We start from the raw sequence: 27,568 nt of genomic DNA, 5'->3' as shown, positions 1-27,568 counted from the left end.
TCTACTTGCTTATCGACATGTTTATTGTCTAGATAACATCTAAATGTACATCAGAAATGTACTGAAATCATCAAATGTAAAAACAACAAGTAGTGGTTTTATGGGGAGGTGACATGCTGTGTAACTATGTCTTGGCAAAAAGCAGCCAGCTGCAGTGACTTCATGCTAAATCTCCTTTGGGCTCCAGATCCATACATAAAGCACTGATAAGACTGGATCAGTCACCCTCAAGCATATTTCCCAGAGCTCTAGTTGAGCTCTAGTTTTTTTTTCTTTACAAAATTAAAACTTGTTTCTCATTGCCCATTTGTCCTGCATGCACTTTATATATTTTTCATGAAACAACTCATAACCTGACTAATCTACCAAGTCAACCCCAATTAAATAAGGACTATAGAGGACACTGAGGAACACAAGTAATATCACGTCCTATCACGTTATAGCAATCTTCCACCTGCATGTCATGTTCTATTCCTCTAAGTAAGCTTAGTATTGTAAGGTATTCTTACACATATTTGGTTTCCAACCTTCCTAGGCCCTTGAGGAGGAGCTAAACATGAAGAAAAGGGAGCAGGAGGCTTTCTTCAGGATGACTGAGAGTTCTGATTGCCCAAACCCCAGTTCTCCCAATAAACTCTCCAAGTTTGTGCCTTACCAAGACTCTTCTTCCACATAAAAACAGCTGCTGTGATATTGGACAGCATCTCCTGGCCACTGTTAGCATCTACACATAACCATACACACACACACACACACACACACACACACACACACACACACACACACACACTCACCCATACACCCACAGGCATTACAGGTGTCTGCTGCCTCAGTTTTAATTTGCTTTGCCAGTAATGGCAGCATACCTTTCCCTCCATTAGGTTCCTGTGTTGTTTTAGTAAATATTTATGTTTTAACCAAATTTTCTTTTAAAGTATTTTCTAGTATCTGCTTGACTTAAGGCTCAGTTATATAGTATCTGCTTCCATACAGTGTTTTGATTCTTTTTGTCCGCTTCTTATAGCTCACCAGTGAAACCTGAGGATACTATGATACAGTGGCTGTTAATTTGGATGAGCTAAAGATACCAAACTAATTATGAGTCATATTGAGAGGTAACTTTTTTGGTTGGGTATTAGTAGAAGTAGTTTGTTGTCCTAAGCACCCAGCAAGGGGATTTCTTTTTGCATGAGGAGGGAGGACTGTTTGCTTCTGTGGAAACTGTTCAGCAAGAAACCAAGCACTTTTTGTTTACCCGATATTATCAGTGCCGTCTTCCAAATATGACCAAAAACACACTCAAATATTAATGAATTTCTAACTCTTTTTCTGTTTCTTCTTGTCTTGGCTTAAGTCAGATGCATGTCATGTAGCTGCCAAAGTCTGCCTGTATTTATTTTTACTGAAAAGGAAAAACCTTATCCAGATTTATCACTGTAAATGCTAATTTAAATATTTTTCTCTTTTTTTTTTAACCAACACCAATGGTATGAAGGATGTGCTCATTATTTTGTATCTTGTTTAAAATGGGGGATGAGGCTAAATCCAAAGTGATGAGAATTTATAATTTCTTTTAAATAATTATTTAGGAATGAAATTTTAACAGACAAGGGAAGACTAATTGTTATTCATATAGTGCTGATGTAGTGACATTTGTTATTTTTCTGTTGTATTTTTACTGTAAAAATCAGTCACACTGGATGGGAACTGACAAAGCCAAAGCAAAAATACTGTTATGTTTGTTGAAGTATGTTAAACAGGGGATTTAAATCTAAATTTAAAAAAGGTATTAAGTGTATAATTGTTATACCATGTGCAGTAAATGCACTGCCTGCTAACCAAAGTGCAATATTACATGTATGTCTTTGCTAACCTTAAGGAGGTTTTTTTTTTTTTTTCCTTAAATTTGCCTTCCTTTGCACTGAGAGGGGGAATAATATGAAGAGTTTAACCAAAACCAGATGTAACAACTTTCTGAAAGAAAAAACGTTGCTCAAAATTATTTCATCTTCATAATTTTTTAGTACTTTGCAAGCAATAATTTAGGGGTATAATTTTTCAATACGATCTGATTTTGGAACAGGACTCTTCATATAATTTTTAAGGGAGTGCAAGAATTCAGTCTGCTGTAAGACTCCTCTAGATGTTTAATCTTCAACTGAAATCTAAAGTTTGCAGCTGAGGAACTTGTTGCCTTGTTAAGTGAGAGAAAGTGTTTGTTTTTTTTTTAGAGCAGTTTGGCCTGCGGATTTACGTCAAATCAGGTCATCAATCAGGTACAGCTTAATCTTTCTCTCCCACTCACACACTCTGTCTTAGAAGTATTTAAAGTTGTTGTAAAAAGTCTCTCTTCTGTCACGTTTAATGGCTCCATCTCGGTCTTCCTCTCTGCCTCAGTTTAAATAACATTGTTTGTATGGAAGGGTTGTGAGTGTGAATGAAACTGTATCAGAAGGAACCGCTGTTGTAAATAACTCTTAATAAATGGAGATTTTCTAATTAATGGATTGTGGCGGAGGAGCTTTCCAATGGTAGTGGCATTTAACTCTGTCAAAGCACATGATATGTTATGTTATGAAGACTGCAATATGATGTGATGACATCTAGACATGACTTCTTTTGAACTCCTAATCTGGCCAAAACTGAACATCTGGATTTTCAGTCTGATTCGGATACCAAAAGATTTGGACAAAAGAGGCAGGGGCAAAATTTTCTACTAACAGTTTAAAAATGAAAATAAAGTGAGCACTGTATGAGTCGCATCATAATGACATACAGAATGCCTCAGTACGGTCAATCTGAAAATAAAGAACTAGACTAACAGAAAAGTGGCACCTTAAAGGGCCCTGTACATTACACTAAGTTTCATCCATGATTTGCAATGACCTTTATATTGCCAAATCTAATCACGTGCTGGTTCTCATGAATAAGTGTAGCAGAGGCTACCGGCTCCCAAAACGCTACTAGCTTAAACCATTAAAATACTGCCTTACCTGTCTTGTCAGAGTTACTGTTAATAACCTTTTTAACTAATCTAGTTCACCCTTACGTGGACAGCAACTAAATGTTAGAAAAAAAAACTGATATGCAATAACATGAATTTGCACCATTAATCAAACGTTTCTTATCATCGACCAAACATTAACTTTCGTCTGCCAAAGTTTTTCCCAACTTTCTGAGTTGTTGTTCCGACAACACAACATCTTTTCCAGTCGGGAACTAATGTTTCTGATTTAATTCCAACACTGCATGAATGCTCTGTAAGTCCTACGATGGAAAACGTAGAAACTTTAACCACAGTTTTTCACTTCTTCAAAACCCAACAATAGATAAAAACCCCAAAACCATTCCAGCATTAAATATTTTTCTCATTATTTTTGAACCAATTCAGACACAGTGTGACAGCTGAACTGAAAAATCTGTAACTTTTATTGACTTGAGTACAAGGAGACTCAATGTAATTCAAAATACATAGCAAAAAAGTAAATAAGATTACAATACTGAAATGATGACACCATCAACCCACAAATTTGCTTTGCACTGTAGTGTACCTTCCTGCCCTTTCTCCACATAAATTTTACCTGAACATTACAATTTTAGGTATATTTAAATTTATCTTCTATTTTTCTAGCTGGTAACATACTGTAATCTCTGAATAAAACATGGGTGGAATGTGGCGTAACATTAAAAGCGACTAGAAGCAGAACAGAATCAGTGTTACAGCTTGTAGTGTTGTCTGATTATGTCCAGAACCATGAACATACATTTTTATTTTCCAATTCTGCTCTTTTTTTTTTTTTTTTTTTAAAATTTTGTAAATCTTTTTTTTTTCTTTAAAAAAAAAAAAAATCTGGACCCCCTGATGTGAAATTATCAGCCAGTTGTTTCATTTACTTTTCTTAACAGACCTACTTTTCATTTATCTTGAAAATCCCGTAAATCAACTAAACAAATTCCCTCAAGGCTCTTTCTTCTTCTAATCCCTTCATCAGTACAGAGTAAAAGACCTAACAGATGGACCTTCAAAGAAAAGTGATAACAGTTCAGATATGACTCTAATTACTGTACAATAAAAAATAATTTGCTATACTGACTATGCTTGAGACCAGTCAAGCATTAATGTAAAACATTATTTTTATACAATGATCATAACTTTGCTGTTATTTGAGCACCAAACGTCAGACTGTACACTTAAAATACTGTAAATCATTGCACAAATCACTGAGGATCCAATTTCTTATGCCTGGTCAGACATCTGGTACAGACATGCAGATGTGCTCAGCAAGTCACACTTCACAATTCTTATTTTTGGGTGTGAGAGAGCATGATTATGTTAAAGTACTTCTGTCTTTTCATTGGTGGATTGGTGGATTCATTGTTACAGTGAGTAAAAAAAAAAAAAATGTGGCTAATACAATGACAAGTAAAATCAAGAAATAAAATGCACTATGGCATCTTCCCCTTCCTTAAGCATGTGCAAACCTTAAACCTACCACATCTGATATGACTGAAAAAGTGCACATCTGTTACAAGTCACTGCAACATTAATTATGCAGTCAAAGAAGAAAAGCATTACAATAGGACAAAAACTAATATGCATGTTTTCTAGTGTAACAAAAAGCACTTCTACTTGGCAAAGACATCTCCTTAAGTAATTGCTAATAGCACTTGAAAGCCCAGATGTAGTCAATGAACTCCCTTTATGGGTTCATGTGCAGTCTTTGTCTAAGGGATTTAGGATTTTTTGTCTACTGCTGGAGAAACACTGGCTGTCTACAGTTGCATACAGTTTATCAAGCACTGAAGCACTTTGCAGATAATATTGAGGCACCATATCATAGAAGGCATGGGTGTAGATATATTTATCGCTGTTATAACGTCTAGCCTTTGTAATGGCAGGACTGGCACAGGCTGCAATTAGCATATGGCAACAAAAGCAAATAACTTTACCTAATATTTCATGTAATATTCAGATAAAAACAAATACAAGTAAACATCACAAGACCCATAAGGGAATGTGTTATTGCTGGTTCAGTTTAGGTAGAACATCCTTATCAAAATTAAACATAACAAATGTGTCAATTTAAAAAAAAAAAAAAAGGTACCTATAAATTAAAAAAAAAGCTAATTAGCTACAAAGTAGTGACAATTTGTTCATTTAGATCCTTAGGTTATTTATTTATTCATATGGTGATGGTTTTGAGAGCACATTCACACTAAGGTTTCTTGCTCAGGTAATTCGAGGGGATCCAGCCCTCGACTTCTTCTCCTACATTTTTACAGAACCACCACCCACTGCTGTTTTTTTCCAGCACCTCAAAAACTGTACCCACCTTGAAGCCGGATGTTTGCTCATCCCCTTCAAAGTCCGCCACAGCTAGATACAGCTCCTCCTTACTGGGCTCCTTGAGTAAAGGTGGAAGCTTGTCCTTGGGCGGGCCAGGCTTCTCACTCTTCAAGAGGGGCTTGGGAGGAATTGGGACTTTATTAAACTTGGACTCTTCTTTCTCTTTGTTTGGAGGTGTCTGAACAAATCCTTTAGGTTTAGGGGGAGGGGGTCTGCTGAGTTGGGATTGGCCAGCTTTTGGCATGTCCTGGGCTTCTTTTAGAGCAGATGGAGGTTTGAGCTCAGTTGGACTGGATGGGTCAGTCTTCTTTGGAGGAGGAGGTCTCCTTGGAGCCATGCCAGGGGGTCTCTGAGGGGGTTCCTTGTGTGGAGGTACTGCTGGTTTTGCAGGGGGTGATGAGCTCTCATGGCTATGACCATTAATGTGTTTTGGGGGGACTTTTGGCTCGTCACAGTACTTACCATTGTTGAGAGTAGGGATATGGATGGGGGGAGAACTAGGGGGTGAACTGGGGTGAGAACTAATTAGTGCTGCTGAAGTGTCATTCTGATGGTTCACCTCAGCTGATGCGGAGCCGAGATCTGCAGGTTTTGATGGCCTTAGCTTGCTCCTCAGGTTGGTGATGTCTAGTTTGTTCTCTGCTGGGGGATCTGGCTTGGAAGCTGGAACTGGTTTAGGTCGGATGACTGGCTTGGGCTTCATAAATACTGATGGGCCAGGTACCTCTGGCTTCTCCTCCTGCACTTCTGATTTGGGTTTTGGTGGCTGTTTAGGTACAGGTTTCAGATTAAACTTCTTCACCTCTTTGGCAGAGATCTTGTGGCCACATTCAAGACCCATCTCATTCCGAAGGTGAAGAGCTTTGCTCTTATCTTCTTTCTTGGTCTCTGGTGGTTTGTCCGGTTTAAAGGGGGCCGCCTTTGGTGTAACCAGCGGCATGATGACCCCAGGAGCTGGGGGTTTCGGGGGCAAAAGCTTGGGATGATCAGATCTTGGTTTCTCTGCTACCTCCAACTCAAAGCTCTTATTAATGGACTCCCTTCGAGGTGGCAGAGCTGGTTTCTCCTCGACTGGAGGGGCAGCTGGGGCTGGAGGCAAAGGGCCAGAGAAGGCAGAGGCCCCCTTGCTGGCACTGGACTTCCAGTCTCTCAGCTTAGGCCGGGCACAGGACTCGGGGGCTGTGGCTGGCTCATCTGGTAAAGGCTTGGACCAGCTGTCATCTGTGCCTGAAACATTTGAAGAACCACCATCTTCCAGTCTCAGCCTCTCCATTTCATTGGGCAGAGGGGCAAGGAAATTAGGTCGCAGGGCATTACTGGTCTTCTTGTACTTGTCAATAAAGGTGGCAGGGGCCCAGCCCTCTTTGTCATCTATCTGGATATACCACCAACCACTTGAATTCTTATCAATCACCTGGTAGGTAAGAAAAATGCGTCATTTCATTTACTACATTAAAGATCAATCACAAAAATAAAAGAATAGATTAAATTTACAAACTTTTATTCAAGCCAAATGTTTCACGATAAAATTATTTTTCATACTTTATTTTAATATGATTTTAGGGAGCGCTAGACCCACCTCAACTTTAACTCCGGCCTGGAAGCTAATACCATCAGGGATAGTGGTCTGGAAATCTGCTATGGTGTAGAACTCTTCCTCAACCTGAGGAGGAATGGGTGGCTTTGGTAGGTTTGCCCCACGTGGCTGTGCGATATGGGAGAGACATGAAAAGGTTAAGTTGATTAAAAGACTCTTTGTTGAGAAAAAATTGAGAGCTATTACATTAAAATCCCTGCTGTGGGAAATCTTACAATGGTAAGATCTCTGCGTGGAGGAAGTCCGTGTCTTGATCCCACTTCTGTGGAGGGAAAAGACATGTAATCAATAATTTTGTCAAGGTGTACATTTGAAAAGCAGCAGTGCACAGCCCATCTGAAAACTTGAAATCTGTGCACTATGAAATTCTCACATATTTTTCATATAGGTTTTCATTTCCATTTGGATTTGATGTTAAATACTGGGTACATGACTAGCTGGGCAATAAGTCTAACCTGAAGCAAATCACTAACTTGTCAAATGCTGTACAGTTAATTGCCTAATTTTGTACATTTTGTATATTTTCTAAAGTGTTTTTACATATCCATATACATATTATTTATTTTTACACTAAAGATAGATACCTTTTGAAATATTAACAAAATATGAAATTTTAAATACATTAAGTGTTGCATTAGCAGAAAAGATAGAAGAGAGAGACAGAATCACAAACTGCAACCTTTGTTAAATTCACTTACTACTTTTGTTGTTGTCAGAGAAAAGTGACAGCCTGTTTTCTTTCTGGCCGTTGTCTCGGTTCTCTTTAGATGCATTGTTTTGCTGGCTCTGTCTGGGAAACCCATCTAGGTCATTTGTACTGGCATGAGCAGCAGTGCCTGCTGACTGCTTCTGGCTCTGAATGTCCGACTTCTTCAGGTAGGAGGCTGGGGCCCAGCCCTCACAGTCCTGGTACCTGTGTGGAGGAGAGTTGTACACTCAGTGGCTTCAGCTGAGAGATATACAAGACTGAAAAAAATTTTTTTTTTTTTTTTTTTTTTTCTCCTCATTATTATCCAAGATCTGGTGTCAATTCAGGTTTTTAGACAAATTAATTTATCTCTAAGTACATGCAGATCTTTATATATACAATACTAACTTTTTCAGAGGAGCATCCCCAAAGTCTTGAATGGGATAGCTTGGCAACTTAATGTCCCTGACTTGAATTACCTGATCTTCCACCAGCCCTCCAAATTCTTCTGAATGACCTCGACAATCATGCCTCTCTCCAGGTCAATCTCATCCTGGTCCCTGGCCGAGTATGGGTAAATCACTGAATACTTCTCTTCTAGAGTCGGAAAAAGACAATATTATAAAATTTAGGAACATAACGTCTGTTTTGAAGATTATTGTGTATAGGTTCACAAATAAATGCTGATGTAGGGTAAAAGACTGGGAGACAAAATACACAGTTCAAAATACTTTGTCCAGCACAACCCTCTCCCTTTGTGATTTAGGATGAGATACTGTAGTTGCTACAGAACTACATTGGGTTTACATTAGCTAACTGATTGAATAAGGCAAGGCTTGAGCAGCATCTTGTGGAGTGAGAAGATGTAAGATAGACACTTGTGCAACACACAAAACACACATACATCCTCCACAAATATTGACCACAAACAGGACAAACTTGTTACTGTACTAGAAATGCAATAATTTCTACAATTTTTATTATTATTAATTCTACTATGATTATATATTATAGAGATGTAGATCTACTGCACTGATCTATCAAGTATTTATTAATGCTGGTTAATTGAAATGATACACATTTTTCTCATCTTTTTTATTTTTTTATTTTTTTAATTATAACACATAAATTCACAATCCATTTTGCATGCAAGGATTTAATTTACATGCTTGGGTCTCTCATGCAGCATACATATCATGCATACACATGAACTTCCATGCACACAGTTCTGTATGCGTGTGTGCACACACTGATTTAGAATAGGGGGAAAAGAAAGGCGTGCGCTCCACCTTGCCCAAAGCCTGTGCTGAATAGATCCCCTAAAGTTCTGCGACGACCCACGTGCCTTGGCAGTGACCAGAATCTCCGAGGCACTGGTCCCAACACAGTAAGCGGGGCAAAATAGGAAGTGAACATTACATATGTCATCCTGAGGATCTTTTCATCCTAAATGAAAGCTTGTTCAGTAAGGGTGGACCTAGAAGAAATCAAGGTTCTACTCCAAGGCTTGGGAACTAGAGGGATTATTTGTAGGTAAGTGGGTACCATTTGCTGACCATTTTGAATAATCTATCTAGGTTTGTGCGGTGTAAGTTTATTCTTTATTTATTTATTTATTTTTAATCATAGTGTTACAGGCTCCATACACGCTAGCTGGACTCTCTCTTTCCCTTTGAATCCTCTTTCCAGTCTCAAATCCCTTCAATTGTCCTTACCAATATGTTGGTGATACGGCTGTACCATGCTACTTGCCACAGAAGTTAGCTTTATTTATAACTTGTTCTTTTAATAGTAGGTTATAAACCACATAATTCATGGTTAACAAAGATGTAGGTGATCTTACTTATTACTGGGAGACTGAAGCTGACTAGCACTGGGACAACTTGACTGTACTATATCATGTACTTGCTCAATTGTCAATTTATTCCACTCTGTTTTTGTACTGTACTTCTTTACATCTGTGATAATTACAGTGAATAAGGTTGTGAGATTTGAGTGGTTCTCTAATTCCAGGGCTCCTCTGAGGAGTGACCTTCCCAACAACAACAGGGCAGACAGGTCAGTGTCCACTTGTAAACCACATACTACTCAGGCTTTCCAAGACTTGAGATATGGTCTGTAATTTGCATATTGGCTAGGTACCCATCCTTGCTTAGTAGGGTTCCTACCATCTGCTGTACTGTATCATTCTTTTAACTTCTACATCATCTTCTTTTTGATGGAACTTATCTAAATTTATGGTACAGATGGCATTTTTTTTTCCCATTCATTTTTTTGTTCAAGCTTCACCTTCTTATGTATAGCTTAAATATAGTATATTATTTGTATCAATAAGTGCTCTATAATTCAGGTATTTAAACATATTTGGACTGCTGTTCTTAAGGGCAACACACAACAGCAGAAACACCTATTGACCACATACTGGCAGTGTCTTAGCGTCAACACACCACAGCTCTGTAGAAAAGCAGCAATTTTGTCACATTCGCTCCCCAGATCTGCACACAACAGAACCCTGACTGCTATTTCTATTTATACGGAGTGTCTGGTGTGCGCCACGGGAGTCAAATGGTGTCTGCCAAATGATGTGGCACTACACGTGGTGTGTGTTGCACTTTAGAAGGCAACAGAACGACGGCAGCACTAAACATATTTGTCAGACTTTCATACAATTACACTTTAACTTTTACTTGCAGTCATATTATACCAGTGGTAAGAAATAACTCACATGTATAGTTGGGTTTGAGAGTAAATGCTAAAGGGCCTCTTTACATCGTTGACAATACTGGATGTAAACAATAGCACCCAGAGGGGAAAGCTTTATGTACCTTCTTCCGCTGGAAGACTGAAGTCATCAGGGTCATCCTGTGCCTCAAGGCAGGTGGCAGGAACCCATCCCTGGGCATCTTCCGAGCTCACAAACCACCACCCTGAATGAGCAGAATATAAACATAGTGACATATGAGAGATCATGAGAGAACTCATTTAATTCATTGTTGTAATGCAGGAAAAATATTTGTTGCGTCTTACTATTTAATTTAATACATAAAATCGAACAATGAAATAAACTCCCAAATGCTTCTTCCACATAGTCACACCTGGGGTGTTTCCCACAATGCCTCTGTTCATCTATTGATTGCTGGAAAAACTCCACAGCATTGGGTTTCACTTTGTATGCAAAGGCATCACAGCTGTCAACTGAAGCTACTGATGTTTCCACCATTCAAGATAGCTCGATTGGTTTTTCGATTTAAACCAACTGCCTTTGCACAAACTTGAGAAAATAATGAAAGACTATACTGGATGCTGTATTGAACTTACCAGACTCATTTTTCTCAATGACCTCCACCACCTGACCAGCATGCAGACTGATCTCAGAGCTCTCCTGCTTTTCATAGTCTGTTACTGCCACATACTGGTCGAGGAGGAGAGGGTCTGCTGAGGTGGAATCTCCTGTTAAGGGAGAACAAATTGGAACAGAGGCTCATTTAGCTCTTTTCTCTTCCTTCTCCTTTCTTAGGCAAGCTAAGGGTGAAGTCCCAATAATGTAAAAAAAAAAAAAAAAAAAAGCCTCTGCTCATTACCTGTTATTCACTGGGGATCTTTGGTAATATTTGTTAATGTGATATTAAGACAATGTCTATGAACTTGGAATGGTAAGATTACATCTGTGTGGTTTTGAAATAATGAGCTTTAAAATTTTTTGCATCTCACTGAGCAAATGTAATATGACCTTTTTAAAATGTCAGATTTTACACACATCCAATTTAAGCATGATTTTTACAAAACGGCCAGAATGCATCTGTATAGCTATAATTTGATGAAATGCCAAGAATAATTGAAAGTTCAAAATTTTGCAAAAGCTACTGAAAACAAAGTTTGAGTGAGAGGAGGCTTATCTACAGTATGGAGATTCACCCAACACGAAGCAGAGGAGGGAGTGGATGTGATTGGAGGGATGGCGTGAGGGAAACAATGAGCCAACAGAGGGATAAAAGGAATACAGAGGATGGGAGTGAATGAAGATGTTAAAAAGTGTCAAGGGTTAAGTCAATCATCAACATGGCTATGATTTCCACACAGACACAAACCAGCACCAGTAAGACCCACCACCAATATTAGCACCCAGCCAGAAAAAAAACAACTTTTAACACAACACAACTTTCTAACACCTTTGCATCAAGGGCAGGTATGGCGAAGGGACATTAAGAAGATCCACCACAGCATGCAGATCACTGAAGGTGCTGATAAACACATTTTCAACAAATGTGTCCATAACTCACGGGCAGACAAAACAGGTCTGACCAGACAAGGAGAGGTAAATGTGATGTGAAAATCTGAACAGTACAGATGTGGTAATTTCTAACTGCAGTTCTTAAAACAGCTTAAAATACCACAGCTTGTCTTTCCATGAACGTCCTTCAGTGAGCAGCAGCCAGCTAGGCAAAAGGGTTTAATTAAACAGCCGTATTTTATGTTCCAGTTATCTGAAATAGATTCTCAGTTCTGTCAATCAGAAAATTTGAATTCTTATTAACTCATCCCAATGCATTTCCAAGACATGCTGAAATAACTTAGGTTTGCTTTCAGATAAGTAGTATTATGTATTAATAAGTAGTACGTTCAATTTCCTAGTCCTTTTCAGTTTTAATGATACTAAGTGCACACACACACACACACTGAAATGGCTTTATAGTGTCAACCATTTCCATTTAACTCAACCAGTTAGTTCTAACTCTAGGATTCTATTTTGGAGAATTATTCTTATAACTTCAATCTGATTTTGCCTGACGCTGAAAATGTAGCTGAACTAGAACATGTGGCCTTATTGCATCCACGGCTCATAGTAGATCCCACTAATGTAGGTTTAAGGTAAAAAACCTGCCATTATCTTCAGTCTTTTCTATTGTCTCAACACAAAATACTCAAATACACTCAAATGAGCCACACAGGGTCTTGGGTTCATCAATTATACTTTATGCTTCCTTTACAGAACCAGTGCAAGCCCCAAGCCTTCAACAGAGCCACATCCCACCTGCCCAGGCCAGGGAAGGAGAGGGGGAACAGGCCACTAGCAACCCGATGGGTCACACACACAGCACGACCGACCATGACAGTGTGTTTACTACCTCGCTTTAGGAAAGTAGTCGCTCTCTCCACAAATCCTGATGGAAAGGAAAATGAATGGAGAAGAAAACTGAAAACAATGACATGGATGCAACTTAAGAATATTAGATGAGTGAAGAGGATAGAAAGGATATATAAAGAAACAATGGCAAGGGCGGTGTCTTTGTTACTGGTACTGTAATAGTCAACTCCAGAAAATAATTAAAAATGTTTGAGTACAGACAGAACATGTCTTAGCTGATGAAACAAGAACAATTATTCCAGTGGAATCAATGGTGCTGTTTTTACTTGTGTAAAACTCAGTGACCACTAGATGGAGATCATTTCATATTATGTGACATTATCTCCGTCATCTCTACAAATCATCTCTTACAGATGATTTGTAGAGGACTTGTACTCACAATGAAGAATAATTAATAATAATAATCCCTGATACCTAAATAATACCTGGTTCCATTTCTGCACGATTTTTTTTTCCAAAGACAAAATCAGACACCATAGCCAAGGCCACCCAAACCCACTTTCATTTAAAATACACAAGTAAAGCTGCATCTTACCTGATTTCTTCTTCCCGATGGGCTCCCTGGTAATTAGAGGAAATCATCACATTACTACCAGGAAATAAATAGGTTTGAAGAGCTAAGGATATATTCCATGCCAACAAATACTATTTAAAATATTTATAATAATTCGCAGAAAATTCAGATCTCACAAAAAAAAGCCAGCAGCCCTAATTATTCAGACTCATTACTTTCACTTATGCTTTATATTTTAATCTGTACTCTTCAGGAATGACCCTTGTAAGGAAAGGAAAGGTTTATTCTCATGTTCCAAGAAGATGTTTGGTTCTTGTAATTATGCATTTACTTCATCATACTGCTGCAGTACCTGCACTATCTCTGTTACTATTGCTGTTTTCAAATAACTTGACACCAATCTGGCATTTACGGTGCTTTTAAATTAAATGAATTGCCTAGATTTAATTGGTTTTTGAATTGTTTCATATCGTTTTTGAATTTGCCAAGGCGCAACAACACGACAGAGGAATGATTCCTCCAGCAAAGAATTAACAATAACTGCTAGTATTATCATTTTCTGTTGGATCTATTAATATGCAACACGTGATAAATATGAGAAAAGGATCTGGCTCTCTTCCTCTTTTCGCTGGTTCAAGGCAGTGTGAGTAAGGAGCCTCTAGATGGCTGATGTCTGAAATTTAGTCTGATGTTAAATTCAATACAGCATCTGCTGTGTCTGGTTTGGTGGACATTAGCCAGATGAATAGACCATCACTCCACAGCAGTAGTCAGGAGCTGATTCAATGTCCAGATTCTCTGTAAGGTGAATGGTGGCTAATGCTCATTTTACTCTCTCACTCACTCTGTCGCTCCCTCTTTGTTATCCAAATATTGCTCCCTCCCTTTGTGGCCATCCATCACCTTCCTTTTTCCATCTCATATCTTCCATGTCTCCTTAGCTTACTGCTTCATCTCCCTTAATCATTTTCCTTGGCAGCTGCTCCGTGTTAGTTTCCCTGCATCAAAATGAATGCTCTCAGCCACATAAAGCATTGTTCAATCGGCAGAACTGTTAATTGCAGAGGCTTCGGTCTCAATAAATCTTTGCCCATAAGTGTACCCATTAATGCACTATAAAAAGAAATCCCTGTCTGGGCCAACCAAAGCAATACGAATGATTTGGATCATTATGTGTGTATAGTATGTGTACGCTTTGTTTGCCTGTTTTGAACTGAGGTGAAACCATGGTCAAGTTATGCACCGGAAATTGCCACTAACTTGGACCCTTGGCCTAATATGATTGTTTTAACTACTTTAGAGTATCAAATCAAATTAATCCTTCCATTCCCAGTTTTCATGTTACTCTGGGGCTGGTTACAAAAAAAAAGAGGATATTGCCATTAGGGCCAACTTCAATTTCAACTTTCATGGACAAATTCGCATCCGGCAAACATGGCTGAGTCATATGCCGGCCACTGATATGATAAATGGGAGAACAAACTATGCATACAGAAATGTTGTGAGAACACATGTTGCAGATTTGCTGTTACGGAAAAAGAAGCAAACGAGGTGACAACTATCAAAGCCTCCACTACAGGACAGTATATGCATATATTCGCTCTGGGCTCTGATTTTGGGAGACCTATTAAAATAAAGCTATTAAGTTTCTACACCTGGAGCCAAACCTTACAGTAAACGGGTGCCGTACCACAGAGGACTCATACAATATTGATTTGAAGGATGGATGAAATCATTCTTCTCATCAGCTCTCTCCCTCTATTCCCACCCGTCCTTGCTTCACCTCGACCAATCCCTTCCTTCCTTCTGTCCTAGTTATACATGAGCTCCTTTTCTTTCTTTCAAACCAAATCAAATTCCATCTTGGTCCACCATCAAATCTATTTTCTTCCCCTATGATCTCCTCTACTTTCCCTTTTCCTTCCCTAGCCCCATTCTCGTTGCAAAACTTCCTCTTTTTCTACAGACGCCTTCCCTTCTGGCTTATCTTTTCTAGTTCTCTGACCCTCTGCTTCCTCCTCAGAGTTAAATAATCCTTTTCCTCTCTTCTAACTTTTTTGCTCTGAAGGACAGAGTCTTAGATGTCCCTCTCAGTGCAGAACATTTATTGGCCATGATAAATCTTCTCCCACAGTGACTGCTGTGTCTGTGAACCAGCCCTGTTGTCAGTCAGCCAAACAACAGGCTGCACTAGCAGAAAGCAGTAATCCAATTTCAATAAAGACAAACCAAGGTCTTTCCTATATTCATGCGCCTCAAGTAAATGCTCCCTCTCTTTCCTGCTTCTCCCAACACATGCTTGGGGTTTTGTATGAGGAGTAAGGAGGTATGTGTCTTTGGCAACCTCGTTGAGGGAGGACAGAGGACAAAGTGTGTGTGTGTGAGACACAGAAAGAGAATAAGAGAGGGGAGACAGAGAGAGAGAGAGAGAGAGAGAGAGGGGTCTAGCTTTCAGGAAGTATACATACAGTCTGCTGACAGACCTTCGATTCTTTTCTAACATATTGCCCATTTACTATCAGACAATTACCATTGACATTTCAAAGATCTGTCTGTCTGATTATCATATAACTGGTAGACAGTGACTAGACAGTGAAAAGTTTCCCCACATCTAAGAGGACATACTGTAAGCACTATGAACTTTTCTTGACTGTGCATTCTGAGTGGATGTGCAAGTAACATTTTGTCTTGAGAATTGCCTTGCACTGTTTTACAATACCAGTGGTCTAAGGTAGAGTTAAGTACAATACTTCTCACCGAAGTATAATGCAATAATTAAAGTACAAATATTTAGTGTTGTCTACAATGGGTAGTTTAACATTAGTCACAGGAATGGTTTAATGTTGCACATCTACAAAAAATAACATAATACTCAAGTGAAGAATGTGCTTTCATACTGATCAAAGGGTTACAGATGTCACATTGCTAAAAATGTTGGTATGAGAGAAGCATCTCTGCTAAGTGCAAATTCACAAAATATCTGATTACATTATCACAGGCCTGAGCAGTACGGCAAGCTCCGTAAACTGTGTGACTGCAACAGACAGCACACTTCATAGTGACATTAAATCCATCCACGTTATAGATGACAATATGGCAGACTGGTGCAAGTACCCATGTCATACTCAATCCCCCTAACAGCTATGTGTCCCGTTAAATGTCCTCGAGCAAGAAATCCTTGCCGCTCGCTTGGTTTAAGTCACTGCTGATGGGCTTTCGCTAAATACCAAGGATAGGTATTAAGAAGTAAATATTATGCGGCTTTCACAAAATGTGTTAATGATTACAAAACATAACGTTATTGGCTAATCTTTACGAGAGAAAAACTTTCAAAATAAAAATTAAAGCCAAAATATGCAGAATTTTAAAATTCCAGCTGTTGTAGCAGACGCATATAGACCTGGGAGCACAGTGAATGAAGGGCTGAAATGAACACAGACTGCACCGACTGTCACAGGGGTTGTCTCATTTCTGTACCAAAAAAAAATGTAGAAAATTTTGAAAGATGCCATAATCAAAAAGAATCTACACACAGTGGCTTTTGGGTCAAATAAACCCCCAGTTACAGTATTAAAAATGAATCTTTAAGTGGAGCTACAATTTTGCAGTTTCACCTGCTCAGCAATGTTTTACTGAGTCAAAATGTCACGTTGACTGGACACACCCACGCCATGGCAGAGAAAGTGCCTCGCTCAAAGCTGATTACAGCAACTGAGGAGTCTCACAATGCACAGTGCACACAACATAAAGTGGATACTGATGCAACAGCTCAAGGGATATCTCAGAAAACGATAATTTAAGTAATTATTATTTTGAAAAACATCTGTTAGTAGTACAAAATGATGGCGTACTAATCTCTCCTATAGAACCTGCCAAAAGAGTGCAGTAATAATTAATGCATAATTAGTGGTCTAGTATTAAGTCTGTGGGTAAAGGATTGGGACACAGTGATAGACTTACTTATGTGACCCAGATTTTGCAACTACGTTTGCAAATTGAAAAACCCACTCTCTACTGTACACACTGCCTTACTGCTTTCCCAACATGCACTTCTGCCGTATATAACAGGACTTTTCAACCAGTTCTCCTACCGACTGAGGCGACTTCTCGACGGCCGCTGCCACACATTAGTATGTGATGACAGAGAGATTAAAACTAATGCCTCAGCTGACAGCTGTTGGTGTAAAAGCCATCTCTACGGCTAAAATGTTGGCCCTGCATTATGGTCTCTATAAAGCCAGCCACCTGTAACCTCTACTGCCCTGAAGGTGCCGGTAACATTAATAACAACGCATTTGTGACCGAGGCCTGTGGGTGAAGTTTCGTACATACGCTTGCTCGTGTTGGAGGCTGGCATTCGTTGCCCACTGATGTCTTAGTTCTAGCACACAGTAACTGTCAGCACTGGATATGGGGCTAATGTGTTGAGTGAGAGTTACAAGAGACAACAGAGCAGGTCTGACACCTTCAGAGCAGCCATGCAGTCTCAGCTGTGTGGAGCCTGGTGGCTAAACTGAGCTGCAGCCACATGCCTAAAATGCAAACTCAGCATTTAAAAAAAATGACTCATTAAGTGTGTTCCAACAGCAATCCAACAGGAAGTGGTGAAATCATTACATTAGAGGGTGTAATGAACGCTCATTACTGGCAGGCTGGGGGTAAATGCTGACGGGAGGCGACACAACGTCAGTCAGGGGAACGACGACGGGTGTTTCCCGTTGAACGTGAGCCTGAGAGTTTCTAACAGTTGAGAGGTGTGTGTGCGCGTCCATGTGTGGTACTTACTCCTTGGGGGGGTTGAGGTCTTCAGGTCTGGTCTCAAAAAATACTCTGACCTCCTCGCACTGGGAGATGTAGACCGGCAGCTGAATGAGAGCCTGCAGACACAAAGGATAGCAGGAAACTTAGGTAATCACACAAACTGACAACTACAATCACTTCAGTGTATACAGAAGACAACCGAAGGTTAAACATAGTTTTCCTTTAGTGTCTGGCCTCCATAAAGTCACAGAGCAAGTAATTAGTATAGTATTTATGGGCATTTTCAGACTACCCTCCTGTTCTGGGATAAATCTTATTATAGTGTAGAAAAGGCATGGAGCAACTGGTTTATCTAATGTTCACTTGTTGTAAGTTTTTTTTTTTTTTTTTTTTTAAACAAATGAACTGGTCTGTCTTATCAACTACCTTTGTGCAATATTTCCTCACAAACATGGAAGTTACACAGTTAACAATTCTCTTTCCTCCACTTTGGCAGGAGATGATGTTTTTTGGTCACGTATCTTTTTGTGGTTGCTTTCAAGGGATTTCAAGTTAACTTCTCAGATTTCAAATATCACCATGCAACCATTAAATAAACATTTACGCTTTCATGCTCTTATCTCATAAACAGTGGACGCACCTAAGGAAAAAAAAAAGAAACTTTTTACAGATTCCTTGTTTAAGGCAAAACATCAGTACAGGACGCACCCATTTCTGCTACAACAACTATTTTGATTTTTTTAAATTTGTTTTCTTTGATATCCAATACTGTTTTTGATTCTTGTAGTTATTACATAAGCTGCAATAATGATAAAAGAATTGTGCACTTGCACTTTCAGATGACATATAAACATACCAACTTTGAGTCATTGAAGTGCAAAATTCAACAGCATTCTGTGTATGGACGGCACACCGGCAATATGAGCCTGACTCCCTTGAAATTTTGTACAATTCCACATGAAGATTGAAAACATTTTCTCTTATTAAAATAAAACATTCAGATGTTTGTGTAACCTGGCCCTAGTTATGTGTATGTCTCTCTAGTCCCTAATATGTGTAGTTTCTCATTTATTATCATTGTCCCAACTGGCGTTCAGTTTTCTAATATGAAAAGCAAACAGATGATTTCAGAAAAGTAATTTTACATTCTCTCTTTTTGAAGCGTTTTTCAAATCACACCGGCTGGTTCTGCTCTCTGTCTCTGGTCCTGAGCTCAGTTCATTGATCTGCCTCACCTACCTTCCTCCCTCATCTTATGCCTCTGTGGCGGATCACTGGCAGCAGAGAGATGAGCTCTGACAACACAGCTGGAGATGAAAGACAAACGGCCGCATTCAGTTTTCTCTTTATTGGTGTGATCTCTCTCTCGCACACACGGCTAGTCATGTTACCGCGCAGTCTCATTTTCTGGCCCTCTTATTATTCTTTCCAGAGTTGGTGTTTTATCTGCCTCTCTTAATCTGTCTTTCACTGTCTTTCAACCAAAACTCTAAAGGGGCAGCAGTGAAACAGATAATCACCTTAACAGCTTGATCCCCCAAACCAGAAGACAGAATAACTGCCGCCAATGACCCTGTGCTTATTATCTCTCTTAGTGAGCTAGGCCACTCCTCCTCCTCCTTTCATTTGCTGGCAGGCAAAGCTCAGTGCTATCCATCAAGCTTCCTCTGCGGGCCTCTTCCTCTGATTTTAATACTCCTAAGTGTTCCAGTTCTGTCCTTTCAGGTAGCAGAGTCTCAGTCTGCTCTGCATTCTTTGACACACACTGATATAACGTCAGGACTGACGGATACGGAAACGGAAGCCAAAACCCAACCAAGGTGTCCTTGTCCCCACGTGCCACATTTGCCTTGTCATACTTATGCCAACAGTTTGTGCTGAAAGAAATGAGTGGGACTACTGCCATGGACAAAGCATATCCAGTGTTTTCCATTAGCTGCAAAGGCATAAAGAGTGTGATTGTGCACGTGTGCCCCCAAAAATGTTTGTTGATTCATGTTACAGATAACAGTGTTAGATTATTATGCTTGAAACATGACCTAAAAAAACCCCTCCCCTTTTACAGTAGCTTCATCCATATCTTGAAACACAGAAGCTAAGCGGCTGATTTCGGAGCTTTTACTGGTGACCTCCAGAGGACCCCCACAACATCTAGTCCTGCAGCCCAGAATGTTATGCTCTGCCTGAGGCCAGAGAGCTGGCTATGCTCTCCTTGGATTTATTCTTCTCCTTGTCAGCCTGTGGCCTGTTCACTCATTACAATTCTCCCCAGGGAGGAGGCGGGAGGGAGGCTCTGGGTACATTACAGCAAATGGACTTTATGGGTGTTCTTTACAGCAGGCAGCATTAACGTAATTGTGTGTGCGCGCACATCAGCGTGTGAGCGTGTATGTTTGCATGTGTGTTTTCTCCGAGGAAAATAGGAAATGGGAATGAATTCCCATAAGTTGCAGCGCATTGCGACTGCATCTGTGCACAATAACTTTTGTAGACACATACAACAAAAGATCCTCAGTTTTGTCGAATGCCAACAACAAAAGAGGTTTGAGATGTTATATTTTTCTGTCTGTTACATCTCAAACGCATCATCCACTAAAAAAATCTGTCAATTTTCGATAATCAAAAAGGGCTGTGTGTGAATGCATTTAAAAAATATCCACTGTTTTGGGATTTTTCTGGCCCCAGAATAAATAACATTAGTTATTTTAGTTTTAGTCTTGGTTTGTGCAAACAATCCCTGATTCCATGTTTTTCCATGTTTGCTTTCCTCTTTCTTTTTTTTTTTTTCTTTTCATCCGACTGTTTCTCCTGACTTGAATGAAAACACAAGACTTCACAACCAGGGAAATTCCATGAGTCAGGTTAAGGACTCAGCTGTACAAAAGAAGGGCTGACTCAGCTCTTCTCAAAGAAAAACATGAAGTTTCACCTTGTCAGTCGGATTGCATGTGGGGGTGGATGAACATGCCATATTTGTGCTTACAGTCAAGTTCAGATTTGGATTTGTTTCAGCAGTTACTGTTATACCCGGTATTCACTGCCAAAGCTGAACTCTGAGATCCAACCTGTACGATGCCATCAAAGGGCTGAATAATGTTTTAAATCATTATCAGCTATTTGGGACAGACAGTGTCGATGAGTGGGATAGTGTTTGGCACTGGCCGACAAGTTGTGACTGCCCAGTGCTTGAACTTAAAAGCAGGGCAACAGGATTTCATTCAATACCTGTCTTGAAGACAGGTGCCCAGGACCAAAACCTGAGAAGGAATCGGGAATCTCTTTATTTTGCGATGCGAACATATCGACATCACTCAGCCCTAAACCAGAAATAATTTTGACAACATGCGGATATCAAACACCATTCAACTTCATAACTAAACGATCCTCTACAGGTAAATGGGATTTTTAGTAACTTTCCATACACGCCCACAATAAGAACTTCAATTGCAGCAACACCACTGATGTAAAACTGGCTCAACTATTCCCCTAAACATCCACACCCACAGGCATGACCCAACAACTCTACCCATTCCTCCCCCAAACTCCTATTTTTCACATAAGTGGTTAAAGATGTTGCCGACACCAGCTGTACATTCCTTTAACCGCCAATGACACTAGGTGGACTATCACGCATAAAAGCTTTTCTCTTCACTCTGAGGCCTTGTATGTTTATATGCTGACTCAGAAAGGAAGGAGTGACAGTAAGCCTATCGGCACCATATCAGAAACAAGTTTGTACAGTGGTGGTTTCATGAGGCTCTTTATGGAGACAAAATTATACAGGTAAATATACAAGAGCGCCCAAGTATGAGTTACGTCAAAACAAACTTGTAAAAATATCAAATGTTCTCTCTCAGACAGAAAGGAGGCCCTATGGCAAACCTGTAAAATTGAACAAAAACATAGCCTATGGGCTGTGGATATGCTGACTGGAGCAAGCTCAGCACCAGCAAGTGCTTTTGCCTTCGGCATGACTCTCTACTGATAGTAACCACAACAATTTGAGATACAAAATACAGCTCATCTTCCCTGGTATTTCTAAATACGCCAGAACTGTTTCACAACAAAATCATGACACTCTCTGGTCATTATATTGATTTTGTAAATGTCTGACCATAAAAAGTTAGAGCCGTGGGATGACTAGCAGACTCACGCCTTGGTAAATGCAGATAAACAGATGGCAAACTTCTTTAGAAAAAAATGATTTTTTTAAACTTTCTGCTTTGATTTTATTTCAAGGGCAAAATACTTTGTTTTGTTTCCGAGAAGCTGAACATCAATTATATTGTATTCATTAAGATTGTTCTGGCTGCATTTCTGTCAAATTGCAGCGATTATTTCCCGGCTATTGGCAGATTTATGGTCACAGTTCTGTTACAGTGGAACCTGAGTATGTAAAGTTGCATTTTTTCCCCTTTCTTGAGGCCAAGTGATTAATCTGTTTGGTAAAAAGCCATGTAATGGGCTGGAGATAATGCACAGATTTTACATTATTTTTTATTTTTTTAACTGATGGAAAGAGCTGTGGTATTTCAAATGGTAGAACAGACACAGACGTCTGTCACTGTCAGCAACCTAACTTCATGAACATACATATTTATAAATTCCCTTGCCCAGCGGGATCATGATGGGTTGCTGAATATTTGGGTGTTACAATGACATCTCCTTCTCATTTAGCTACACAGCAACAGATTTTGACAGGATTATACCGACAGAATGCTTTTTCGCTGATACACTATTGATCCCTCGAGAGCGATCCTCCTTTAGTTTGTGTCTTTTTGCAGGGAGGTCTGGGTCAGTGACAGAGCACCTGGGGAGCTTTTAGGACACCTCGACAGGGTGGACGCCTGCTGTCACAAAGGCTTGCTCCAGGGAGTTCAAGCATGGCACACGCCGCACAGTGCCAGTTTAGAAGGTGATGGCAATGGCATTATTCCCACAGCTGTTCCTGGAAAAATGTAATCCTAAAAATCTTGTTGTTATGTAAATCTTGCAGCGCGGCTAAGAGCATAATTTTAATGAATACAACCAGGTGTTTGAATTGAACTAAAATGTCTCATGTGCATGTTTGACAGCTGGAACATCTGATACTTAAATATCACAAACCAGGACATACATTCAGCGACAAATATGTTCTCTTGAAACCAGATGGTCTGGTCCCTCCGTGTAATTCTGAATGCTCTGAAAGAAACAGCTACTCATGTTGCTTATATACACACAGAGGCCATGAAAAGATTATTTTCCATTTTCCTGTTCATGACTGTGTTGATACAGTGTGGGTGGAATAGTTATTTTCTGTTATCCTCTGACCACTGTACCTTCTACCTTGATTTTTGTACTATGTGCTGAGGGTGTAAATGCTCACTGGTCAGTGTAGCTTTCATGGACATTCAAGAAATATGATGATATCCAGGTTAAAGTCACATATTGGTCAACACACTCACCCTGCAGTACTCGTTGATGGGCCTCAGCCTTTTCATGGCCACATCTCTGATATGGCTCCTCCTAAACAGGATCTTCCCTGGAAAAATGGTAGGAAAAACGGACTTAGAAGTCGGTAGAACAGAAAACCCAAACTTACACTTTTTTTTCCAGTTATCAGTATAAACTCTTAATATGTTCATAAAAAGTAGATATGCGAGTATGTTACATAAGAAAGAGAAATACTCAGTGTTGCTACCAGTATTCCACTAAAAAAATATATAATATATTCTAATAATCATACTTTATAAGTAACATATATTTGACTGTTACATACTGTACACGAAAGATTACTAAATGAGAGAAAATGCTGTATTGCTTTTTCAACAGAATGATTCTCACGTCAAAAGCAACTTTTGAAAGGCTATGGTTCCACTGAAGGACAATAGGACACTGGCTTTTAGAAAACATGGTTAGCGAATAAGCATTCAGACACATGCATGCAGTTAGAGTGACTTCATCCACAATACTGACAGCACAATGAGGTGGGTAAGGAGCTAGGTAAATAGCTGGCCTTTCCAAGTCATGAATAAATTATTTTGGGAAAGCAAATTTCGGTCTGCATGACAGCTTAAATACTACTCCCCAGTTCTTATCTCCAGGCCCAAAAAAACCACAGGCATAGACGAGCTGGGTCGTCATAACAATAACAATAACAATAACAAGAAATGGCTACAAATAGGCCTCTTAAAACACTCCACTAACTTAACGGTATGCAGGAAATTTCCGAGCCAGCATCTATTTTCTCCTCGTTTTAACTGCTGAAGTTTCTCCGATAAATTCGATGAGACAGCTGTAATGCAAACATATAAACTGGGCAGGAAGTCAAGGCTGTAATAAGATCCTGAATGCAAAAAGGGTCATGTTTTGAGAGGTTACTGTATCACCTTTATCAAGGGGCTACGGTGCTTGTTTAGTGCATATTTAAAGCAGACTTGCTGAGACATGATTCTATCTCACAGGACATGGCCACTGAACAGTCAACCCACCTACAGCTCCACTCTTTCGCCCATGTTACTAAGAATGGCTTTTTATGCTTCCTTAACCCATAGAGCTCGACAGTTTTGAGTTTGAGGGGGGTGTGTTGACAATTTTTGGATGGACCGCCATGACATTCGGTGCAGATATTCGAGATTTCCAGAGGAGGAAACTAACCTAATTTTTGCGTTTGTGCAGAGGAGAGGAGTACAGTACTATGTGAGCGAGACTCTTAAAAGGGAGATTGAGGAGATTGAAGAATGAGAGAAGACATTCCAAATCTCTTAGGTGTTGACAGAGCAGCCAAAAGGACACACTGTCTGGACAGCTCTCGAACACTCACGAGTTTTGAAAGTCAACCCTCAGACGCCTACTTCTCTTCTTCCCCCCTCTCTCTCTCTCTCTCTCTGTTTCTTTCTCTCCTCCCTTCATCACTCCTCAAACAGAAAGCTTTTTTGATGGTTTTCCAAAGCTCTCTGGGGTCGGGAGAGAAGCACTGACTCAACACTGCCCACTTTGTATGCACGGCAACTCATGGGTGCAGCCGATGAAAAGGGCTTGTTCGGGGAGGGAGGAGGGAGGGGAGGAAAGCTGCTTGGAGCCATGGCTGAGGCAGGATAGACTTCATGGCAAATCTCAGAGCCAGCTGTGACCAAGGGTATCAAACAACTTTTGTTTCCCGGGGAGAGCGAGGGAGGTAGAGGTACAGAAGAGAAAGACAGAGTCGGAAACACAGACAGGGTTGTTGTTACACACAGTAAGCTGTTTTCAGCACTCATTCTTAAGCACTAGACTCATCACACATGAATTCCCCCTGTTTTTTTCACAATATTTTGCCTCTTTAGGGTGCTTTTGAGTGACTGAAACTTTTACATCATACCAATTCTGTAAACTTAATACTTGGACTCCAGTCAAAGTTTAGTTGCAAAATTTATGACTTGAGACTTCAAGTGAAGTTTTGACCTTGTAAAATCTGTTAAAGGAAAACAAAAAACACACACTTATATTTTTTATATTTAATTAATTGGCCTATGCATTGAAATGAACTGGCCCCAGTTATTAAAAAAAAACACTATTAGCATAGTTTTGAAAGGGAATTTTTCAAATCATGTTATGTCACTTTGGTGGCCGGTATTCAAAGATCTGAAACACTTGCAGTTAACCGGCAGATTGCTAAAGTTGGGGCTTGACCTGGACTTATCTTGAATAACATGACACCTGACTTAAAACTTATTATTACAATTGCTGAGAGTTGTCCTGAGACTTACTATTGCAAATATGAAACTTAACTTGAAACTTGCTTTTACAAGACTTGAGACTTGACTCGAGACTTGCTGTTACAATACTTGAGACCTCAACTTGACTTGGAATTGACTCAGATGAAATTGATTTGAGGGTTGCTTTTACATGACTTGAGACTTGACTAGTGAATTGCTGTTACGAAACTTAAAAACTGAGTTGAACTTGTGTTGAATGACTTGAGACTTAAGTCTTGTTATACGATTAGAGACTAAGACAGTTGACTTGGACTTGCCACAAAGACTTTACATTAACAGAATAAACAGGTGTGTGTGGGGCTTCTAAGTTAAAGCCAGAAGAATAAGCTGTGTCTCTGTTGTAACTATTGCGATCTTAGGTAAGTTGCTCAATAAAAGGCACACACAACTTCATAAGCTGCCGTAAAACTTAGGTCTGCTACTAGTACACCATATGCAACATATTCAAGTATATAAGAGCAGTGATTGCTTTCCCCTGCAGAGAAAACATGAACATGATATGATTGAGGCATAAACAACAGGGTCACTGTTCAGTTATTTCATGTTTTTCTGCCCTTCTCAGAGGACCGACTGGGGAATGTGAGGTATTCGGTTCCACAGAATCGCACTTGACCTGTCCAACATACTGTGCCTCCTACTGGGGCAGGCAGAGAGATCCCCAGCACAACAGAGTACCTGAACCAAGTATGTACTGTAGCTCTATCATTAGGAGGAAAAGGGAAAAAAGTCAACCAAAGCACAAGTTCATAGTCTACTTCTGGGATCCAAGTTCATGGAAAACCGTCACCTCTTCTATCATGCAGGGGCCCCAAAAAAACAGACTCACATTCCATCTTGGGTTTTGATGTATAGTTTAACAATCCTAGCTATAGATAACCGGTCAATAGCATATCAGCTCTTTTTCAAAGGCTGACCTGCTGACACTGCCTTAAAGAGCATCACCAGAGGTCAGGGGTAAACAGATCAGATTTATCACTTTTATCTAAATGTCAAGCACGAACCCATCAAAGTAATCTCGCACTGTGAGAGGTATTCAGATGACAAATCTCCTATAGACACTCTGCACATACCATGCAATCCTGAGATAACAACAGAGTCAACCTCCTGTAAGGGAAAAAAAAAGTATTAGAGTTTGGGTTTAAATGGCCAAGTTTGGGAATTATTGGACTCTCACAAAATGCAGCAGCCAAGTTTTTGGTGTGTACAATTGGCAAAAAATAGAGCAGAAATTCTGCACTATGCACACATGCAGACAAGCCAGTTTGCTGATGTAGAGATACCAAAGGAGTAAAAACATCTTGAGGCCTTGAACAAACCAAACCAAGAAGGGAAAACCACTTCCGTGGCTTGTTAGGTTAGTTTTAGCCCACAGTCCAGACTTTTGCTTTGTAAATGAATGATTTTCTTGGCTGTCAGGAAAATTCTTCCGCAAATCAGGTAGATTTTAATTTGGAGTCCTTCTCAAGGGGGTGTGTGATCTAATCTGGGATCTGAGACCCATACTCTAAAACCTTGATTTATCCGGGCTTTAAGCATGTATAATGTTTTCAAGCAACAGCCTGCCACAAATGCAAACAGTTCCAAAGTGGATTTCCTAGAGGGTGCCATGAAGAGTCCAGAGAGTCTTTAACTTTTGGTGCCATAGCAGCTCCACCGGAGCAGTTGGGGATTTAGTGCCTTCTTTGGGGGAACCTGAATTGTAATTTTCTACAATCGAAAACTGGAAGAGTGAAAGACTGTAACAAACCCTGACATCTTCACTGGAAGACAGGAAGAAAG

The 27,568-nt window shown here is 39.8% G+C and overlaps 2 protein-coding genes across 4 annotated transcripts in view; one reads left to right on the top strand and one right to left on the bottom strand.

Moving 5' to 3' along the window:
- stk10 (serine/threonine kinase 10) overlaps positions 1-2,503 on the top strand; it is a 43,147-nt gene extending 40,644 nt beyond the window's left edge. The window contains exon 20 of the mRNA XM_040150786.1: positions 536-2,503. Coding sequence (XP_040006720.1) covers positions 536-676 — 141 coding nt within the window. The 3' untranslated portion in view covers positions 677-2,503. The remainder of the gene's footprint in view (positions 1-535) is intronic.
- A 926-nt stretch (positions 2,504-3,429) lies between these two features.
- Positions 3,430-27,568, bottom strand: part of sh3pxd2b (SH3 and PX domains 2B) — a 39,839-nt gene continuing 15,700 nt past the window's right edge. Inside the window, exons 4-14 of one of the 3 annotated variants that reach the window (XM_040150683.1) lie at positions 23,498-23,574; positions 18,078-18,169; positions 13,314-13,339; positions 12,759-12,794; positions 10,951-11,082; positions 10,458-10,559; positions 8,112-8,229; positions 7,643-7,857; positions 7,160-7,206; positions 6,927-7,052; positions 3,430-6,761 (exon numbers count right to left, since the gene is read on the bottom strand). In XM_040150683.1, coding sequence (XP_040006617.1) covers positions 5,217-6,761; positions 6,927-7,052; positions 7,160-7,206; positions 7,643-7,857; positions 8,112-8,229; positions 10,458-10,559; positions 10,951-11,082; positions 12,759-12,794; positions 13,314-13,339; positions 18,078-18,169; positions 23,498-23,574 — 2,516 coding nt within the window. In that variant the 3' untranslated portion in view covers positions 3,430-5,216. The remainder of the gene's footprint in view (positions 6,762-6,926; positions 7,053-7,159; positions 7,207-7,642; positions 7,858-8,111; positions 8,230-10,457; positions 10,560-10,950; positions 11,083-12,758; positions 12,795-13,313; positions 13,340-18,077; positions 18,170-23,497; positions 23,575-27,568) is intronic. The other 2 variants (XM_040150684.1, XM_040150685.1) reach the window with 2 other exon arrangements.

The sequence above is a fragment of the Xiphias gladius genome, chromosome 17 (genome assembly GCF_016859285.1).
Source record: "Xiphias gladius isolate SHS-SW01 ecotype Sanya breed wild chromosome 17, ASM1685928v1, whole genome shotgun sequence".
NCBI classification, from domain to species: Eukaryota; Metazoa; Chordata; class Actinopteri; order Istiophoriformes; family Xiphiidae; genus Xiphias; species Xiphias gladius.
Note: the sequence above shows the minus strand (reverse complement) of the source record. Positions and strands in the feature narration are given on the sequence as shown.